This window comes from Aplidium turbinatum, chromosome 5, assembly GCF_918807975.1.
Source record: "Aplidium turbinatum chromosome 5, kaAplTurb1.1, whole genome shotgun sequence".
Lineage (NCBI taxonomy): Eukaryota > Metazoa > Chordata > Ascidiacea > Aplousobranchia > Polyclinidae > Aplidium > Aplidium turbinatum.
The window spans coordinates 25123628-25141712 of record NC_137476.1 but is presented as its reverse complement, the minus strand read 5'-3'; the positions used below and the strand labels follow the sequence as shown (position 1 = coordinate 25141712).

General features: G+C 36.0%; 1 protein-coding gene across 1 annotated transcript; it reads right to left on the bottom strand.

Annotated features, from left to right (window-relative positions):
• Window positions 1-4529: 4529 nt before the first annotated feature.
• Window positions 4530-11861, bottom strand: LOC145771059 (uncharacterized). Its single transcript, XM_082582803.1, has 7 exons — window positions 11675-11861; window positions 11281-11325; window positions 10630-10827; window positions 10301-10489; window positions 9006-9146; window positions 5943-6109; window positions 4530-4670 (listed from the first exon to the last, which is right to left on the bottom strand). The coding sequence occupies exons 1-7, from the start codon at window positions 11859-11861 to the stop codon at window positions 4530-4532; spliced, it is 1068 nt and encodes a 355-aa protein (XP_082438929.1).
• Between the last annotated feature and the right edge of the window lie 6224 nt (window positions 11862-18085).

Sequence of the window (18085 nt, the reverse complement as noted above, 5' to 3'; positions counted from 1 at the left end):
ATGATATTGAGAGCAAAGTGTTATCGAAAATTGACTCCTCTACTGCTTTTGCTCTTCAGCTGGATGAAAGCACCGATGTATTCAATCTCTCGCAGCTATTTGTCTATGTCAGATATGTTGCAGATGAAAGGATTAATGAGGAATTTCTGTTCTGCCAACCTTTGGAAACAACATCAAAGGCAGTCGATTTTTTTCAAATGCTAATTGACTTTATTGACAAAACCGAATTGAGTGCTCCGAATGCACTGATGGTGCTCCAGCCATGATTGGTGCAAACTCTAGATTGATTTCCCTGGTAAAGCAGAAAAACCCAGCAATTCAAGGAACACATTGCATCATTCACAGAACGGCGCTTGTTTCAAAAGCCATTCCGAAAAGACTTCAAGAACATATGTATGTGGTAATTAAAGTCGTTAATTAAGTTATGTGAAAAGTTCAGCACTCAACACTCGACTCTTCAGCAAGCTTTGTAAAGATATGGATCTTACTACATTTTTTTATATCACACTCAAGTTCGCTGGCTGTCAAAAGGGAACATGCTCTCTCGTATTTTCGAACTATAAAAGAAAAACCCAAGTTGTTTTTAGTTGCAAAACAAAAACACGATCATTTGTCGGCATTTGGTGGAGACGGATTTTCTACATACTTAGCTTACCTTGCTAACATATTCGAAGCATTGAATTATCTAAACAAGAAACTGCAAGGCCCAGGAACTAACATAATCGTGCACGCTGATGCCATCAACGCATTCGTAGAAAAGCTCCATCTTTGGAGGCAACGAACATAAAATAAAGTTTTTGCATCATTTCACAGCTTGACTGAGATAACTGGAGAAGATTTCAATCAAAGATTTCAATCATCAGCCATCTTCAAAACTTGCAGGATGAGTTTGAACGATATTTTCCGAGATAAATACTGGCAGCATTTTGATGAAAGTGGCAAGAAATCCTTTTGTATATGATGTTCCTGAAGCAATCCAAGAAGAATAAATAGAATTAATAAACGATTCTTTTGCAAAAGATGAGTTTCACTCTTGCAACCTAGAGAAGTTTTGGGTTGAAATGCAACATTACTATCCAAGGATAGGTATTCAAGCTCTGAATATTCTGGTTCCGTTTTCTTCAACTTACCTATGCGAATGCGGCTTCGCTGCATTACTTACTATCAAATCTAAAGCAAGAAACCGACTTGAATCTGATATTTGTTGTGCATTATCTACTACTTTACCAGACATTAAACAACTCTTTGCCAAAAAGTAAGCGCATCCGTCGCATAAAATATAACTGATGTAATTTGTTGTTTTCGCTTTTTAATAAATGAGCGCCATTTTACATATTGGGGGGAAATCTGATAAGCATCTTTGTTAAAAGAGTAAAACATACAAAAAGATTAAGAACCACTGATCTAGTTCGATGTTTAATTTCTGGTTCACATTGCTGATGCTTAAATTTAACATAGAATAGAATAATATTCTATTTTGAACTTCGTCAAGTTTGCTGTTATCGTATTAATTTAAGGCTTTGATTCAGTAAAAATACTTTTACAGGCGTTTTAGTTTTGTTGGTGTTCAATTTTAGTCCATAATTTTCACCAGTTTTTGGAACTGCATCTCTTCAAGTTTGAAAACTACACTTTGGCTTTGCAAGTAAGACTGTGTCGTTTGCTCAGAAAAAGTTATTTATAAGTTTGCTATTAACATCAATACCGTTGTCAATATCTTACATCTTTCTCAGGTTGAAATCATTGTAGCCCACAATTTAAAGATATCTTATAGCTTATGACACAGCTTTGTCAAGCACAACTTGTTATGCTCAATTGTTCATTCAATAAGCGCAGTGTTTTCCAACCTTTTTTGAATCGTTACTCAAATAAACCTAGCGATTATGACGTATTACCCTCAACATTTCACTTCGTAAAAGAACTCAACCATTATGTTTATATTTATATTGTTTTATTGATTAATTTTCAGTAAGTTTTTAGAAACAACCACTACAGGAAAAATATCGTTTTCTGTGTGACGGTTAGCCTACGGCTGCGTTTGTGAGATGGAGAGCAACGTACAGCCTATCATATAATCATATAATGGAAAGCAAAATATATTTTTAGCGTGATGGTGTGGTACCATGTTACCCTTGTAAAATCGCATATTACCTCTCGAGGGTAATTTACCCCCAGGTTGGGAACCACTGATTTGGCTTGACCATAGCAAACGATGGACATGAACATTAATTTGCTCCTTGCCTTCCTGTTACTCAATCTAGATATTCAACCACTGGGTATTTTCCTGGACAAAACAACATAAATTCAACAGAGGTTTTGACATGACTTGATCACTCATGGCAAGTCGAGCTGCTATCCTGCACTGCTGATGTTTCTTCTGCTTTCAACTGATGTGCTTGTCATAGTCAATAAACACTTTTGATAATTGTGTTGATTGTTGATAATCTCGAAAGTTTTTACATTTAAAATCTGGTGGGATCTCAGATGAATAGGTTACTGCAAAAAATCGTAAAGGATCTCAAGAAATTACATTAAACTTTATCGAAATGTCAACGACTTGTTAAAACGAATAACCCGTGATTTCTACACCCCAAAACCTTTCTGGACACTCCCCGAGGCATGTATGCTGCCTCAACTAATCTTTAGAAAGTTACCGCGGGCAGTGCCAACAAAGTGCCAAATCACTTATTAGTATCATTGTTTCAGACAACACATTTCATCTCATCTTCTGTTGAACGTTTGTTATTGATCTTGAAAAAGTAGTTCTAAAACTAATACAATAAACAACGATCTCATCAGTGTTATTTATTCGGTTGTACTTATAGACAGAAAGAAACCCTCTTGCAAAAATGTCGTTTTATGGCATTTATCATCTGAAAGAGATATCCAAACCACACCCAACTGCTTCAAATGCACGTCGTTAAAACTTTCCGAAAAATATTGTCACGTGAAACTAAAAGTACATTTGTTGGCTATCATGACATAATTCTGTCAAGATATATTCGAAATATATTTATCTAAACATCTCTCAACTTTTACCTGCTCATAGTTCACATTGATATATAACTGATAGGGCTGCTTTTAAACCATTAGGATAGGGGCTGCTGTGGCGAATGATCCACAAAACGTATAAATGCATTTTGAAGAAAACATGTAATAGCCAACATTGAACGTGCGCCAACTCGAATTGTTTACCGGAAACTGCAGCAAGGCATTTGACAGACGATTTGTAACTAAGCTTAAGCTTTCATTACATTTGACAGATGACTTGTATGAGAGTGCAGACTCGACGACCTCTCACGCCTACCCAGGTCTATGCTCTTTCGCATTCTCTCATTGGATGCAAACTGTAGGCTATGTATTCGTTTTATTTTATTTGTTTTTGTATTCGAACAAAAATAAATGACTGACTCTAATAAGCGTTCATTACAAGCGATTCATTTGTGATGTAATAAGTCACTACAAAATTAGGACGATTGCGTTGTTTTACAACTGCAACACTACATATTAGGATAGTTCTAAAACTTCGAATTTGTGTTATTTGAATTAAATGGAGCGAAAATCGTACAAGAACAATAATTAAAAACGACATAGAAACAAAATATGGCGACGGGCTTTTGGGTCAATTTTTCGCAACACGTTCGAAATATCTTTGTTTTGTAAGCCTAACGTGTTAACTATTCTTGGAAGTGCATTGCTCAAAATCAGATTGTAAACGTATTTTCTGAGGTCAAAGATTTTGGTGTGCTCCGTTTTCGTATCGAGCTGACTACGAGACGAAAATGCTTAGAAAAAAAAATTTACACAATCATTCGATGCGAACTTTTAATTCTAACAAAATGCATTGACATTTTTGTCACTTCTACAAGCCCAAGAATATTGTTATTATTCCACTTTCCAAGCTCAATCGTTTTGCGCAGAAACGAAGCAAGGCGTTTTAAAGCATTTTCGTTTCGAACAGTCCAAGTAGCGATGAGGATAAACAAAGGTTTGCCTTTGTTAAGTAACAGTTTGTATAGAACTAAAAGCGTCGACAGTGCTACTGTATTTCGGATTAACTGTTGATTTTTATTTTTATGTTTGATCTAAGCATTACGTTAATAGCTAGTTTAATTTTTGTTGGAAAATATAAGATAGCTTATTTTAATTTAGCAAAGTAGTTTATTTCTTCAAGAATGAGAGCCCGACCTTTTGTGAGATCTCTAAGAAACTGATATCAACTCTACACTGCGTAACTATTTGATTGCAGCTGGTCATTGCAGGATATGACATACAATACTTTGCACATGGGCGTCATTTTCATAACTCTTTGTTTCTTCTTTGTTTGGAGAATTACTGCTCATTTATATAGCCCACTTATGGGCTTTATTTTAAACGTCACCACTTTGCACAAAAAACAAATCTTTTGCATCGTTTATTTAAAATTAATTTTTATGATTATACTTAGACTTTATTGACATGACGAACTATACACAGAACTTTCTCTTTGCACCATCCACCATCTGCTACATCCAGCATCATAAATTGCTTTAGCACAGCAGATACTCCATCCTTAAGTACGGGCCAGAGTTAAAAGAACCAACAATGAGGCGAAAGTATCTTCCGGTCACAGCAGCAGGAAACCGATTTGTCACGTGAGTATTTCCATCTGCAGGATTCGCTTCAAAAGTCTTAAACAACAAAGTTTAGTGCAAATGGAAAGTTTCAATGTAAAAACACAGTTACTAAATTCATCACAAAATCCAAGTAAACACGCGCTACAGGTTTTTTTTTATGAGGGTTTAAAAATCAGAAGATGAAAAGATGTGGCGGCAAACATCCAAGCAGGATAATTAAAGAATTTCAAAGACGTTACGAAATTTCACACAAATTGTATAAGAAATAAAGATATTTCAAATAGGTTCAACCAATGATATTTTGAGAATAGTTAGCATTTTGCATTGACGTTGCAAGGTAAGCTAAATCGGAAAATTATTGCGTCACCTTTTAGTTTACTACTTTCTTACTTTGTTTTTGTTAAAGTTACTACGATACTTTAAGGTGGCATTTACCTTTTAAAAATTGCTGCCATGTTTCTGTATTTGTGCTAATCCTAGGCATGCGCGAACTGACAGTAGCCTAAACTTCAAAGAGTTTTCAAACTTTATCGTTAGAACGTGTGAGGCTATTTTAATTAATAAACAAAGTTGTAGCCTACAGTTATCTGGAATTTAAATCCTTGTTGTTGCTAATTCGAAGTATTTCTTGATGATGCAAAACACATTGCTTTAGTGAAATTCAAAATTAAAGATTTCAACCTTTAACTTTCACTGTTTTTTTATGCAATTTTCGAATTTTAATTGAGCAATTCTTTGATTTTGATCTGATGTATTTTGAGAAGGATAATTGACAGAAAAAAAAACATGAAAGTTGTTGTATATTTAACAGACTTTTGAAATATGTCTACAAATTTTGTGTATTTTTTATTGATGATGCCTTAAAAATGACTAAACCTTTTAACAAACTACAGCACTTTGCGTTTTTTATATTTTTTTTTCCTTTACGTTTGGACATCTGAAACAAAAACTTAAAATTGCGATAAATTTCACTGCTACATGTCAGGCAAGTGTCAGGCTCTCTGCACAAACGTTGTCTAATGTCACATTGATGCTAATGCGTTATGACAAAAAAAAGAACCGAATATGCTTAACTTTACAATAAAAAATACAAATTTTCTATTAATGATTAAAAGTTGGAGAAAAAGTTTCAATACAAACCTAGTAATTTTTTCAACTTTTAAAAAATGCAAGTCTTCCTCTTTCTAATAAAGTAGGTCAAAGACCCAAAACCCAGGCAGTTTGGGAAACAAAGAACAGAGTTATGGTGATTACAAGCAGTCTGAATTTTTTAGGGGGCGTTTTGAGCTCTTTCAAGAGCCAGTGGTAGTTAAAGGTTTAACTTACTTTATCGCCTCCTGTAGAAGCTTGAATTACTTGCATTTGATTTGTCGAATTTCCATGCGATATTTTGAATCCAGTTACCCGGTAAGAAGAATCTGGGTATCCTTGAGTTATTACTCCAACTACTCCAGTCGGGATCAAAAAATCCACTTGCAACCACTCTCCAACATCTGCAAAACAAAACCTGTTAACAGGTCGTGGCTTAATCAGGCGGTGTAGATTGGTCCATGTGTGGACCAGATTAGGTAGTTGTCTGGGACGTAGGCTACATGCAATTACAGTATAGCAATAACACTCATACAAACAGCACCAATCTACGCATTTTAAACATGCCATGATGCTTCTTGTTAAGGCATTTAATGTTAGGCAAAATTATTTTAAATTGCATTTGCACCGACATTTAAATATAACAACATAACATGAACATTGGACATATTCATTCATATGCATTTTGTCGTAGGCTTTTCAGGTTTTTGCCAGGTGAGTGAAAAATTTTGATTGTGCGCAGGAAGCCAGTCTCTGTGTCTGCTTTCTAACATCTCATTCATTGTCCCGTGAAAAACTAAGTATACAAGTGCAACCGATGCCTTTTCTGACCGTCGTACAGAATTTTTTCTACTCAACTACGCAGCCTACATCCTACCTACATATGAGGTGCACCGTGCACACATTGCACAATCCAGGTTACTTTTGACTGAGGTAAAAACAAAAACATTTAACAAAAAAAAAAAAGTGTCCGTTGAACTTCTCCATTATCCGCTGGTTTTCAAACAACTACAATAATTATTCATTGTTGTTGATGATATTAAATTTGTGTAGCCTTCGGTTCGATCTTTGCGTACACCATTAGCCTAATTCGGCCCACTTAGTTTAAAGTTTTTCTTCTATACATCAAACAAGTTTGTTGCTCCTCAACCTACCTGGTTTCTCAAAACTTTTAATTTTTTTACTTTATATAATTCCATTCTATTATTTATGGAATACATTCCATATTCACAATCTTATTCGATTCAATATTTCAGTCAATTCAATGCAATCAACTCACTCATTCAATCATTCAGCATTTTATGAATTGTAACCTCTGCATTTGATCAGGTAACAGCTCCCGAGTCCAACGAAAACAGCCATTCAACAAATAGGTGAGTATCATAACAATCATAACAATGTAACGTCATAACAATGTAATAGGTAGCCATGAGTTTAAAAAATCTCTTTGGTATCGCTACTGATGGAAAGGCAGTTGAAAAACAACGATATTGTCCATCGTTTGAAATGTAGCCTTGTGATCTGGCAAGTTAACCTCAGAGCGTCACATTTCCATGAGAGGATTTTACTTTTAACCTATGTGGATTTATTTCCACAGAAAATATTTTTGTGTATTCATCGTTGACGATAATAAATAAATGTACGGTTCTATCTTTACTAGGGTTGTAAAGGGGTGGAAAGTTTCCGGAAATTTTGGAAACTTTCCGAGAATTTTGAAGGACCCGGGAATATTGGGAATTTTTATTTGGCATTTATTATGTTTAAAACATTTGTAAAATATTTCATCAATTAGAAAAAATATCAAAAACTTATCTTAAGCATTTCTTATTTTCTTTAATTATTACAAACACTAATTTGGTGTTGATTCAGAATGAGGCTTATGCATAATTATTAATTATGCATACTTTTTCCTTCTTCAATATTTAAAAAAATACTGATCATATTTGGGAACACTCATACCAAGGTCCGCAATAGGCCCGCAAATGAAAGGGTGGAAAAACTAGTATCAGTCAGGTCAAACTTGGCATTGTTTGAGCCCTGTGAAGACAAGTCAACCCAAATTGAAATTGACTCTAAAGTCGATAACGTTGCCTGAGCAGTCATTAGTACATCACCTGAAGAAGTCGAGCAGGAGAAGATGCTAACCGGCAGTAACTAGAACAACGACTTTGTAACTGACTCAGTATTGTTTTTCTTTGTAAAAAAAAGCAGTTTGGTAATGATTAATTTTTGGAGTTATTAAATTACACCATGTGTTTGTATGTTCTTAAGTATTTTCGTTATACATAGTACTTTTATTCTAAACAATATAAGGTCTTTATTTTCCTGTTTCAACATCAAATTAAGATTGTTTTAAAAGTTTCAGAAAATTCTCCAAAATTCCCGCTAATTTCCAAAATTTTCATGGAAAGTATCGGCTCTGAAAATTCCCGGGAATTTTGCAACTCTAATCTTTACGTACATCACTATAGCCTATTTCATACCCTAGTTTAAAGTTTCTCTTCTATACAACAAGTTTGTTGCACATTAACTTAGGCTACCTGGTTTCCCAAAACTTTTAACTTTTTTACTTCTGTCCTATATTTACTGTTTTGTTTATGTGTTGTGATAGGCCTAAGTATCACATATTTTGCATATGAAATAAGCTGCTCGACTATCAGGCTGCAGTACAATTAAAATATAAAGCACAATTATTCAAATACATCACGCGACAATTCATAAACTTGAAAACTAACATGACACAGAAATGCTTATTACGCCCACCCCTTGAGTAGGGATATTACTCTTCAGCAGAAATCTTATAACAAATGTTTTTATGATAATACAGTAGAATTCGCCTATAGTGACACCTGAAGGGACCGCGGAAAAAGTGTCACCATAACCGAAGTGTCACTATAGCCGAATTCTACTCAACTGTTGCGTATGCAAACGGGACTTTGCAACAGGTGTCACTATAGGCGAAGTGTCACTATAGCCAAAGTCACTATAGGCGAATTCTACTGTATTGAAATATTTGGAGTTTTCTGTGTTGGCTAGATTACACCACTGTGCAGCGCTGTGAAGTCGTATTATGGAAAAAGTCTAAGCCGAGTGTGTTTGTGCTGACCTGACTGCATATACCCTTCGCTCAATATACAAACCCTGTTGTTTGTATACGGTTAAAATCATTTCGCCCTAAACTTTGAAAACATTTCCTATGTAATGTTGGATCAAGATGGAATTTGATGTAAACGATTTCACGTCATATACAAGTAACGCGACATCAAGAAAAGGTTAACATGTTTCATCATACAAACTCACATGGACTGCTTGGATGCCAAGTTCTCGATCCGCGGCTTTCATGTAATCGACCATATTGTGGTAGATACGAGTTGCCGACATGACTACTGTCTGACATTTGGTTGTCCTTGATTCTACCATCTTTCAATTCAGCCTCACATTCTGTTACAATACGCTTGCTAAAAATGTTTAGTCTTACACCTTTTGTCTACGAAGTATGTAGACATTTTTTAAAACGTTTTTTCTTTGCATATTTGAAGTATATCAAGTTGTTGCAATAAATTTAGTATGAAACTCTACGTAGTTATCTTGTTTAGTTTTTAACTTATTTTTAAGGGGTGAGGAGGTGGTAGTAGGGGGTCTGGTGACCCCGTATTCTTTTTGGTTGACCAAGAATGGTCACCAATTTCTCAATGGCACAAGTTGATTTTTTAAAATGAGGGGGAATGATGCACCCTACGCGGGAGTCGGACCAGCACCACTTGATCGTGTTTTTTTTTTTGTGAAGTCAGTCATTTAACCAACTGAGCTATCGGGACGGATAAAGGGATCAAGGCAAAAAGTGCATTAATTCATGTAAGTCAATCTAACTTTGCACAAGTCACAGATTACGTCGTTGTTTTACTGAAGCTGAAAATTTCCTGAAAGCAAAGGTTTCAATTGAAGTTGGGCTACATTACCTACCACGATGTCAACCACAAGCTTTGTTTTGTTTATAGTCGGATGTGCTGGTATCTTGAGCTGGCTTGAAGAGTCGGGCCTCGGTAGTCAACATAGATTATTACATACTAACACATTGGCAGTCCATAAATGGTTATGGTTGTTGCGATAAGATATCCATTTTTATTTGCGTTGCGCGTTCGCGGTCGGACTCGCATTGTGAGCATCGGAGAGCAATTTTTTGTCCGCGATAACAAATCGGGACACTAATTTTTTTTTAAAGATTTTTCAAAATAAATAATTCAATCATTGACATCCCTGAAGACCAACGAAAATGTAAATAAACTTATCATAAACAAAGCGTGTAAACCGTCTTATGAGGTTCTACGACTGTTTAGAAAGCCCACTCATTATAGTTTTTTTTTTATTTTTTTTAGCGATGTTGATCAACAACTAACTTGGAAGAGGGTGTCGAGCCAGGTTTCATTTCATTATTTGAAAGCCGCCATATTATCTACTGCGCCAACCCTCCGCTTTTTTCTAATAGCAAACTTCATCAACCGTTTTTACATCGACCTCAAGAAAGCTTCAATTCACAACAGCATTGTTTTGTTAAATAACATAAGAAAAAAATGAAAAACACAAAGCTAACTTACGCTGACAAGTTGGTCGTTCTTGAGTCCATGTTAGATCTTCTTTGCATGTAGCGTTCAGCTGTTGACCCACACCGACAAATCCGTATCCTTTTTTGCACCTGTAGTTAATTGTAGCTCCAAATGGTACTTCAGCAACATTTGGAAACACCGAGCCAAATTGAGGAGCGTCAGGTACGCGGCATCGTTTTTCTGTACATAACGTAATGAAAACTATCTAAACTGTTTTGCAATCGCATCCACAGCAGTGGTGTTCAAAAAGCTCAAATTTACAACAGCATTGTGTTGTTAAACAACATAAGAAAAAAATGAAAAACACAAAGCAAACTTACCCTGACAAGTTGGTCGTTCCTGGGTCCATGTCAGATCTTCTTTGCAGGCAACAACCAGTTGGTTGTCCGTATAATGCTCAATGCCCATACTGAACCCTTCATCGCATTTGTATGTGATTGTAGCTCCAACTGACACTTCAGCAATATTTGGAAACACCGAACCAAATTGAGGAGCGTCAGGTACGTGGCATCGTATATCTGCACATGATGTACTGAAATCTATCTAAGCTGTTTTGTAATCGCATCCACAATGGACTGTTATGTGTTTCAGCTCAGCAGCAGAATGAAAATAATAAGTTTAAATGCAAAACAATTCGCTGCAGGATACTTTATCTGTTTTAACTATGATTTTTAATGAATTTTCTTTACTTTTTTAAGTGTTTGGAAAGATTTTTCTCCATTTTAATTTTTAGTTTCAGAAGTTGTCGTATCATTAAAAAAATCCTTCCGTTTTTGAAAACAAGTTAATCACTTTTAGTTTATCAAACGTCTTACTTTCAAGAAAGTTTTATTATTGAAGAAAATTGAAAATAGCACAGTAGTTCTATTTTATAAATATATGCACACAGCACAGTATATCTTCCCAGACAAAGTAATGTAAAACTACGATAGCTTTCAATAAAAACAACACAATTATTCATGGTGACATACCATTTGGAGAACTTTGGGTGACGTTAGCAAGCTGTTGGACAGTGTCTGAAAAACAAGTTTCATAATGATCACATTGCATAATATGAATAGTAAGCAGTGATAACTAAAAATTCAATTTTAACCTTTTCAGTCTAAATTTTATAAAATTTCAAAGTTTTAAAAATGTTACAAACACGAAAATCGTGTTCAATATTTATCGTTTGTGTTTATCACGAATCCCAATCACAATCAAATACCGAAGTTAAACAGTTTTTTAACAATACAGTACTGAAATTTTTGTATTTAATTTTATTTTTCATACATTTTTATTTGGTTGTGTTGTCAAAACAAATATTCGAATGTTGGCCGAAGATGATCTACCACAATTTTGTTATATGTGACGTCAGCAACTTACCATTGAGGATTCTTAACTGCTCGACTAGAGCTTGAATTCTTGGGCTGTCGTCACAATTGCACTGGCCGTGTGGTCCAATGTCCCCCTTGTCACCTTTTGGCCCAGGTTGGCCTGCAGGCCCCATTTTACCCGCACGTCCCTGGACAACTTCAGATGGTGATTGTACCTGCTGTTGTTGATCGACCATTTGACTAAGAGGTAGACACAAGTTTGAAAGGTTTATTCCACAAACAAGATGAACAAACATCAACATTACGATGACTTTAGTCAACATTTTGAAGAATTGTTACTCTGCAACCTTATAAATTGTGCTGTCAACGTGTCACGACTATAGATGTAAATGCAAAAAAAACGAACCGTTTTGTTTGTTTTTTTAAATTGGGCCAAAAAAACACGCGTTTTTTTGTTTTTATTGTTCTTTTTTCATGTTTTTCTGGAAAAGTTGCATTTTTTTTACAATTTGCAGCTTAGTTTCATTATAGTGCTCTTGAAAAACATTAAACTAGTAAAAATATTTTTATTGTTTTGCTGAAATTTCTAAGTGCTTGTGCTTGGCAGCATATGTTTTTTGCATAGTCCTACGTTGTTTCACTTTTTTCTTCATTCTCAGGCATGTTTGAGGCAGTAGACCTGACAAACATTGAATTAATGCGATTTGATACATGACATAATGTAGATGAGCTAATTTCATTTTCCTTTTATGGAAGCGCCCTTTATGGAAGTAAGCCTACGATGTTAGAATAGGCCTACCAGTAGGCCTACTGGTAATTCTTGTACACACTCAATGGGTTGACGAAATTTTGGTAAAAACAAGATGGCTATGCAGTGGTGTAGCCAGGAGTTTTAAAAGGGGGTTGTTTTGACGGCGGAAGTTCTGACGGGCAAAGCCCGTCGGCATGATCACCTAAGACGACACCAAGCGGTTGGGGGTCTGAGAGGCCTCCCCCAGAAAATTTTGAAAAATTACTTTGAATTTGGTGCATTCTGAGAGCATTTTCAACAAAAATGTGGGTATGAATGTTCCTGTAAAATAGTGCTGTCCGGTGGCACAGTAAAAGCATAAGATCATGTTTTCTTCGGCATTTTTCGGAAGTAAAGCTAAGTTTCTATGTTTTCTTCTTGTTAATGTCTGGCTGAGATATTTGAATGTTTGGTATTGGCAAAACTCGCTCTTTTAATGCAGTTTCGTTTAAAATTAGGCAAACTTCGTTTTCGAGACATAAAGAGACTGAAAGCATCATTTTCAACATCGTGACGTCACACGCGTGCCAAAGGGGGGTTAACGATTGTCTACTCTACTTATGACTTAAATTTGGTACTACCCATTATCCGAAATCGATCACTAGGTAGAGGCAATTATCGTAAAGTTTCTTGCCCAGAGAAACAACAGCAAGTGCGGGTGGCTGGAGTCGAACATGCAGACTCTCGACTGCGAGCCAAACGCGCTAACCACACGGTCACGGCTGCCGATGTTGAAACAGAAGTATTCCTTTCACGTGTTGTAAGGTCTTAGAGACTTTGTCATTGGTGCTTCTGCAGATCATGTGTGACATAATGCAAGAGATCTTATCACTGATATTTTTAGCTGTCAGAAGCAAGTGCATTTGTTAGAAAAGGTTTACGTTAATGTTCCTTTCAAATGCCCACCATCCATGTTGACTATTGCTAGTAACTACAAACCCTGAATGAAGAAATTTTGCCTTTAAAGTGGAGTTTTTCAGCACTGCTCAGTGTTCACATAGTGAATAAATGCTTCATAATACTTTTCCGGACAAGTATAAAGTTTTACCTATATTCCCGCAATGCAGGAGAAAGATACAAAACAAACATCAAAGATGAAAACTTATTTTATTTCGGAACAAGAACAAATTCAATGAAACTAACAAAAATCTGATGTAGTAAGAGTCTATTTGTCTGCTACGAAGTAGTTATGCAAGATCAGAGTCCTCAGATGAATAATCTGTTGTGTTATTGCAATGAGTTTACCCTAATTGCTACATATTGTGACATTTAAAGTCAAAATAGATAAAAAAAAAAAAAAAAAAAACGAATATAAAAATAAAACGATGAAAAACAAAAAAACGAGATCGTTTTTTTATTTAAAAGAAAAACAAAACGTTTTTTTACATCTCTAGTCACGACAAAAGGAATCAATTTTTGTCTGTTTGATTGATTGACTGAATCTTTATCCTTGGGCTGAGAAAACTTCTTTGAGAGCTTTAGCCTGGCAGTTTCGCAAACTTGTAGAGGCTTTGAATCACTGACGCAGGCCCGGTCACTGAGATTGACAGAGTGAAGTTTCCGATTGCTGAAGTCTTGTTTGCCGGGGAATTATTCCATCCATTAGATGCCGCTGAATGGAGAGCAGTCCTTAACGTGCGTTGCTCAAGCGCACACCCCAGGAGTCGAACTAGCGCCGCTTAATCTTGAAGCTTCTTCGTTCCAAAGTAACGCGCTAACCAACTGAGCTATTGGGGCGGACTGTTTGAAACTTACTGTAATTTTATGCCCTGTAACATGAAAACAGCCATGTTGGCTTTTTTCTGTAGTCTTCAACAAGCTATTTTGCTTTAGATTAAAAAAAAATTGACGAGTTTTTTTAAATTGAAATACAGTTGACGACGCGCACAAATTAATCTTTCAACAAAAGCTGACCGGATTACAGTTTGTGTAAATCAGATATAGCCTACTAGTCTAAGGTTATCTAATAATGATTTATAGTTTTTGTCTTCAGCGATCCTCAACCTTTTTTCTATCATTTTAAAATAAAAACAGTCTCGCAGACTGGCAATAGGAAAAACTAAGTTTGAAACCTACTTGTATATTAAGTCTAACTTTTATACCGGTTTCAACATACTTAAAGTTATCAATATCTTGATTTTTGAATGGCCCTGAATAATTTACCGCTTGGCTGTACTATTCCTTCAATCCATTGCTAAAACCATGCTTTCCCAATGCTACTAGTAAGTGAGGTAAATGTAGAGATTTTTTGTATTTTTTAATTGTTTTTGGGGAGCACGTAACTAAGTGCCCACTCCCTGGATCCGCCACTACTTTCATTTTGCGTGACGCAAACCAGACATACATTGATACGTCAATCAGACATTCGTTGACGAGGGCCGGGAAGCACTTAAACCCAAACTTAACAACCAAAAGTGCAATTACAGAGCACATCGCTTCTTGTGAAACGTGCACTGACAATGTCTTGATCGACCAATTTAAAAATCATCTCTCGAGGCAGATCTGAATTTCAGACTAAGATCATGGAAGCCTTAAGAATCAAACGTAATAATCCGTCTCTCAACCGGCAGTTGTTGACCAGTGGCTCATCGTTCCTTTTGTGTGTATTCTAATTGTTTGTCAAATGCCTGTAGTTTACACTTCATGTGATCTGTTTCCCACCGAATAATTTACTCATAATCATTTCTGCATCACTTTTTCAGTTTGTGCTCTTCAGTCCAGAGTGTCAGTTACAGTTATAGTGGAAAGTCAAATTTACCTTACAATTTTCATTTTATGTATATTGCAGATTTATGTAATTCCTAATGAGGACACACGTACGTGTCGAAAACGTTTGAGTTTATTTTAATTATGTTATATTTGTGTGTGTAATACATCACGTTAAACCCGCTAAAGTTACTCTGTTTTATTTCTCTATAGTTTAACAAAGCAAACTATCTACCTAAGCTTTCATAGGTATGCAGCAGGTCATAAGCAAGATTAATACGTATTAAGTGTATGATTCCAATTGAAGGGCCTAGAGCAGTGGTTCCCAACGCATGGGTCGCGACCCAAAGTTGGGTCGTCTGATTATCTTTTTGGGTCGCTTGTTTTTCAGGCATATTGTACCTTGGGCGAAAAAATAGCAATAAAAACATTTTAAAACGTGAAGAGATCGATCACAAAACTGGAAAATATAAACAAAAGTCATGAAGCGTTTCATGTCGAGACATCGGAATGCTTTGTAGCATGATCGTAGTCAAGAAGTTTTAACAGTTTTCCTTTTTATTATTATTATTATTATTATGTAAACCCAACAAAATTTCAGTCTCAAACATAAATTAACTTACCAAAATTGCAACGACATTGCAACGTGCACTATATGTCACGAACACTATGTAGGACAAACCATGACACAGTTGTCCACACGTTGGGCCACACAATAGTCTGATATGGTCAAACGCATCAAAGACAAAGCCTCAAGTGCTGTATGGACTCATTGCTTTCTCCACAGAGAGGCCTTTGCTGCAAAAAAGCTATCTCAAGAGTTGAATGATGTTGTAAAGTGTGTAAACTTCATCAAAGTAAGTCCACTAAATCGGCGTTTGTTTTCGTCTTTGCGCACTGACATGGATTCTGATTATTATCAAGTTTTGCTGTTGCACACAAAAGTGCTATGGTTGTCACAAGGTCGTGTCATGAAGCGAGTTTGTAATTTGAGGGAGGAGATTGCTCTCGAGACAACAGAACTTGTGAGATTAACCGAAAAGTTTTTGCAACAAGATTTCAACGCAAAAGTTGCTTACCTTTCCGATATATTTAACTCTTTGAATTCTCTAAATTTATCTGTGCAAGGCAACGGTTTTACGGTGATTGATCGCGCCCAAAAGTTTCTGCTTAGTACAAAAAACTCATCTTTTGGAAAAGTTATGTCACCAAAGATGAGTACGATATATTTCCTCAGCTAACGCAATATATTTGTGGCAATGAAGTTGATATTAAGAAAACCATAAATGGACACCTGGAACAGTTTGCCAAAAATTTGTGCACTACTATGGAGAATCTCTTAACATTTAATAGCTAAAATGATTGGATAATTGATCCATTTGTTAGAAAAGGTCTGCCTCAACTTCCCATCCATGTTGCAGAACAGTTTATGGACATAAAGACAGAAGCAGCAAATCGTATTTCTTTTGCGTCCTTCAAAGACAAATACACCAAAGATTCTGCAAACATCCACTTTTGGGCTTCCATGTACAAAGTGTATCTCACAGTTTCAAATTTAGTGATTCAAAAACAGATTCCATTTGCAACAACTTGGCTTTGTGAGACTGGTTTTAGCGCCATGGGTGCATTGAAAACTAAACAGCGAAACCGGCTGGAAGTTAAAGCCGACATGCGGCTATGCCTAAGCAAAATAACGCCTCGATTTCAACAACTCACTGACAGCAAGCCAGCACAGCTATCTCATTAGTGATTTGATAAACATAATATTTTCCGAAAAAGTTACTGCTTTTGTAGTGCTGTTTGTTTGCAGCACAATCTTGTATGACTTTTAAAATACCACGACAATTTGCTTGGGTCACAAGATTTTACTGAACTGAATTTTTTTTTAAATTGGGTCGCCTTAAAAACGAGTTGAGAACCACTGGCCTAGAGCAAGAACAAGATATGTCAAAAATCGCACTTTTGAGAAAATGAAGGTTAAAGTATATCGTTGTACCTTGATTTTTTCTTGGCATTATACTAAATTTCATGGTTATGTGTCGGTCCTTAATGGTTGTTGAAGTGTGCCAGTACAGTTTATTGTTGTTTGAAAACAAGTTGCGTGTCTTTATTTTGCGCAAGAAATGACATATCACCTTTTTGCAAAACAATTTATTCACATGAAAAGGGATAAGGCACACTCAAGAACAGGATTTCAAGAACAAAGCAAAGAGACAATATATTTCTTGCTTAGGCTGTTTTAAAAAAGTTCGTTTGAGCTGTTTGGATCTTTTACGGCCATCCTACTCTTCATGTTTTTCTGCATCACGTTGTACGAGATGCTAGTAAAACCAGTGCTGTTGATCAGGAACAAAAGGCATTTGCTTCTGGATATCTGCAAACTTTTGCTGAAAGTTCCACTTGAGTAGTTTTGGTGCAACCTAAGGGAATCAATGTTGAAATCAGCAATTTTTCTTTTATGCCTAATATCCAGAGTTTTCCATGCTTCATCCTCAAAATTGTTTTTATAGCAAGTTTTGCCGAATTCCTTGATGAGCATCACACTAACTTTTTGAATAGAGAATTCTTCCTTACAGGTATTCTTGCTCCTTTTAAGTAGTCCAAGTTGTTCAGGCAGAAGTTTAAGGTCATAAAAATTGTTTGCCATGTCATAGACACGGAATTTGTTTTGATGTTTTGTGTCCCGTTTGGCAGTTCTATAATGCTCTGGCAAGTACATGAGCTGATGTTTTCTTAGCTGCTTCTCAATGAGACCAAAGTCTCTGTCGCAGCCCATGTAGCTATGCCCAACAATCGGAAATTTATGAAAAACTTTTTTGAATCTCCACGTTTGAACAAGAAATTGCCAAAAAGCCATCATATAGTTTTTGTTCTGACCTCCACAGGAATCCGACCAAGCTATTAGCGTGTCACCGTGTACCTCAGCTTCTAACATAAAAGCATAGAGAGATGAGATGATCTTGT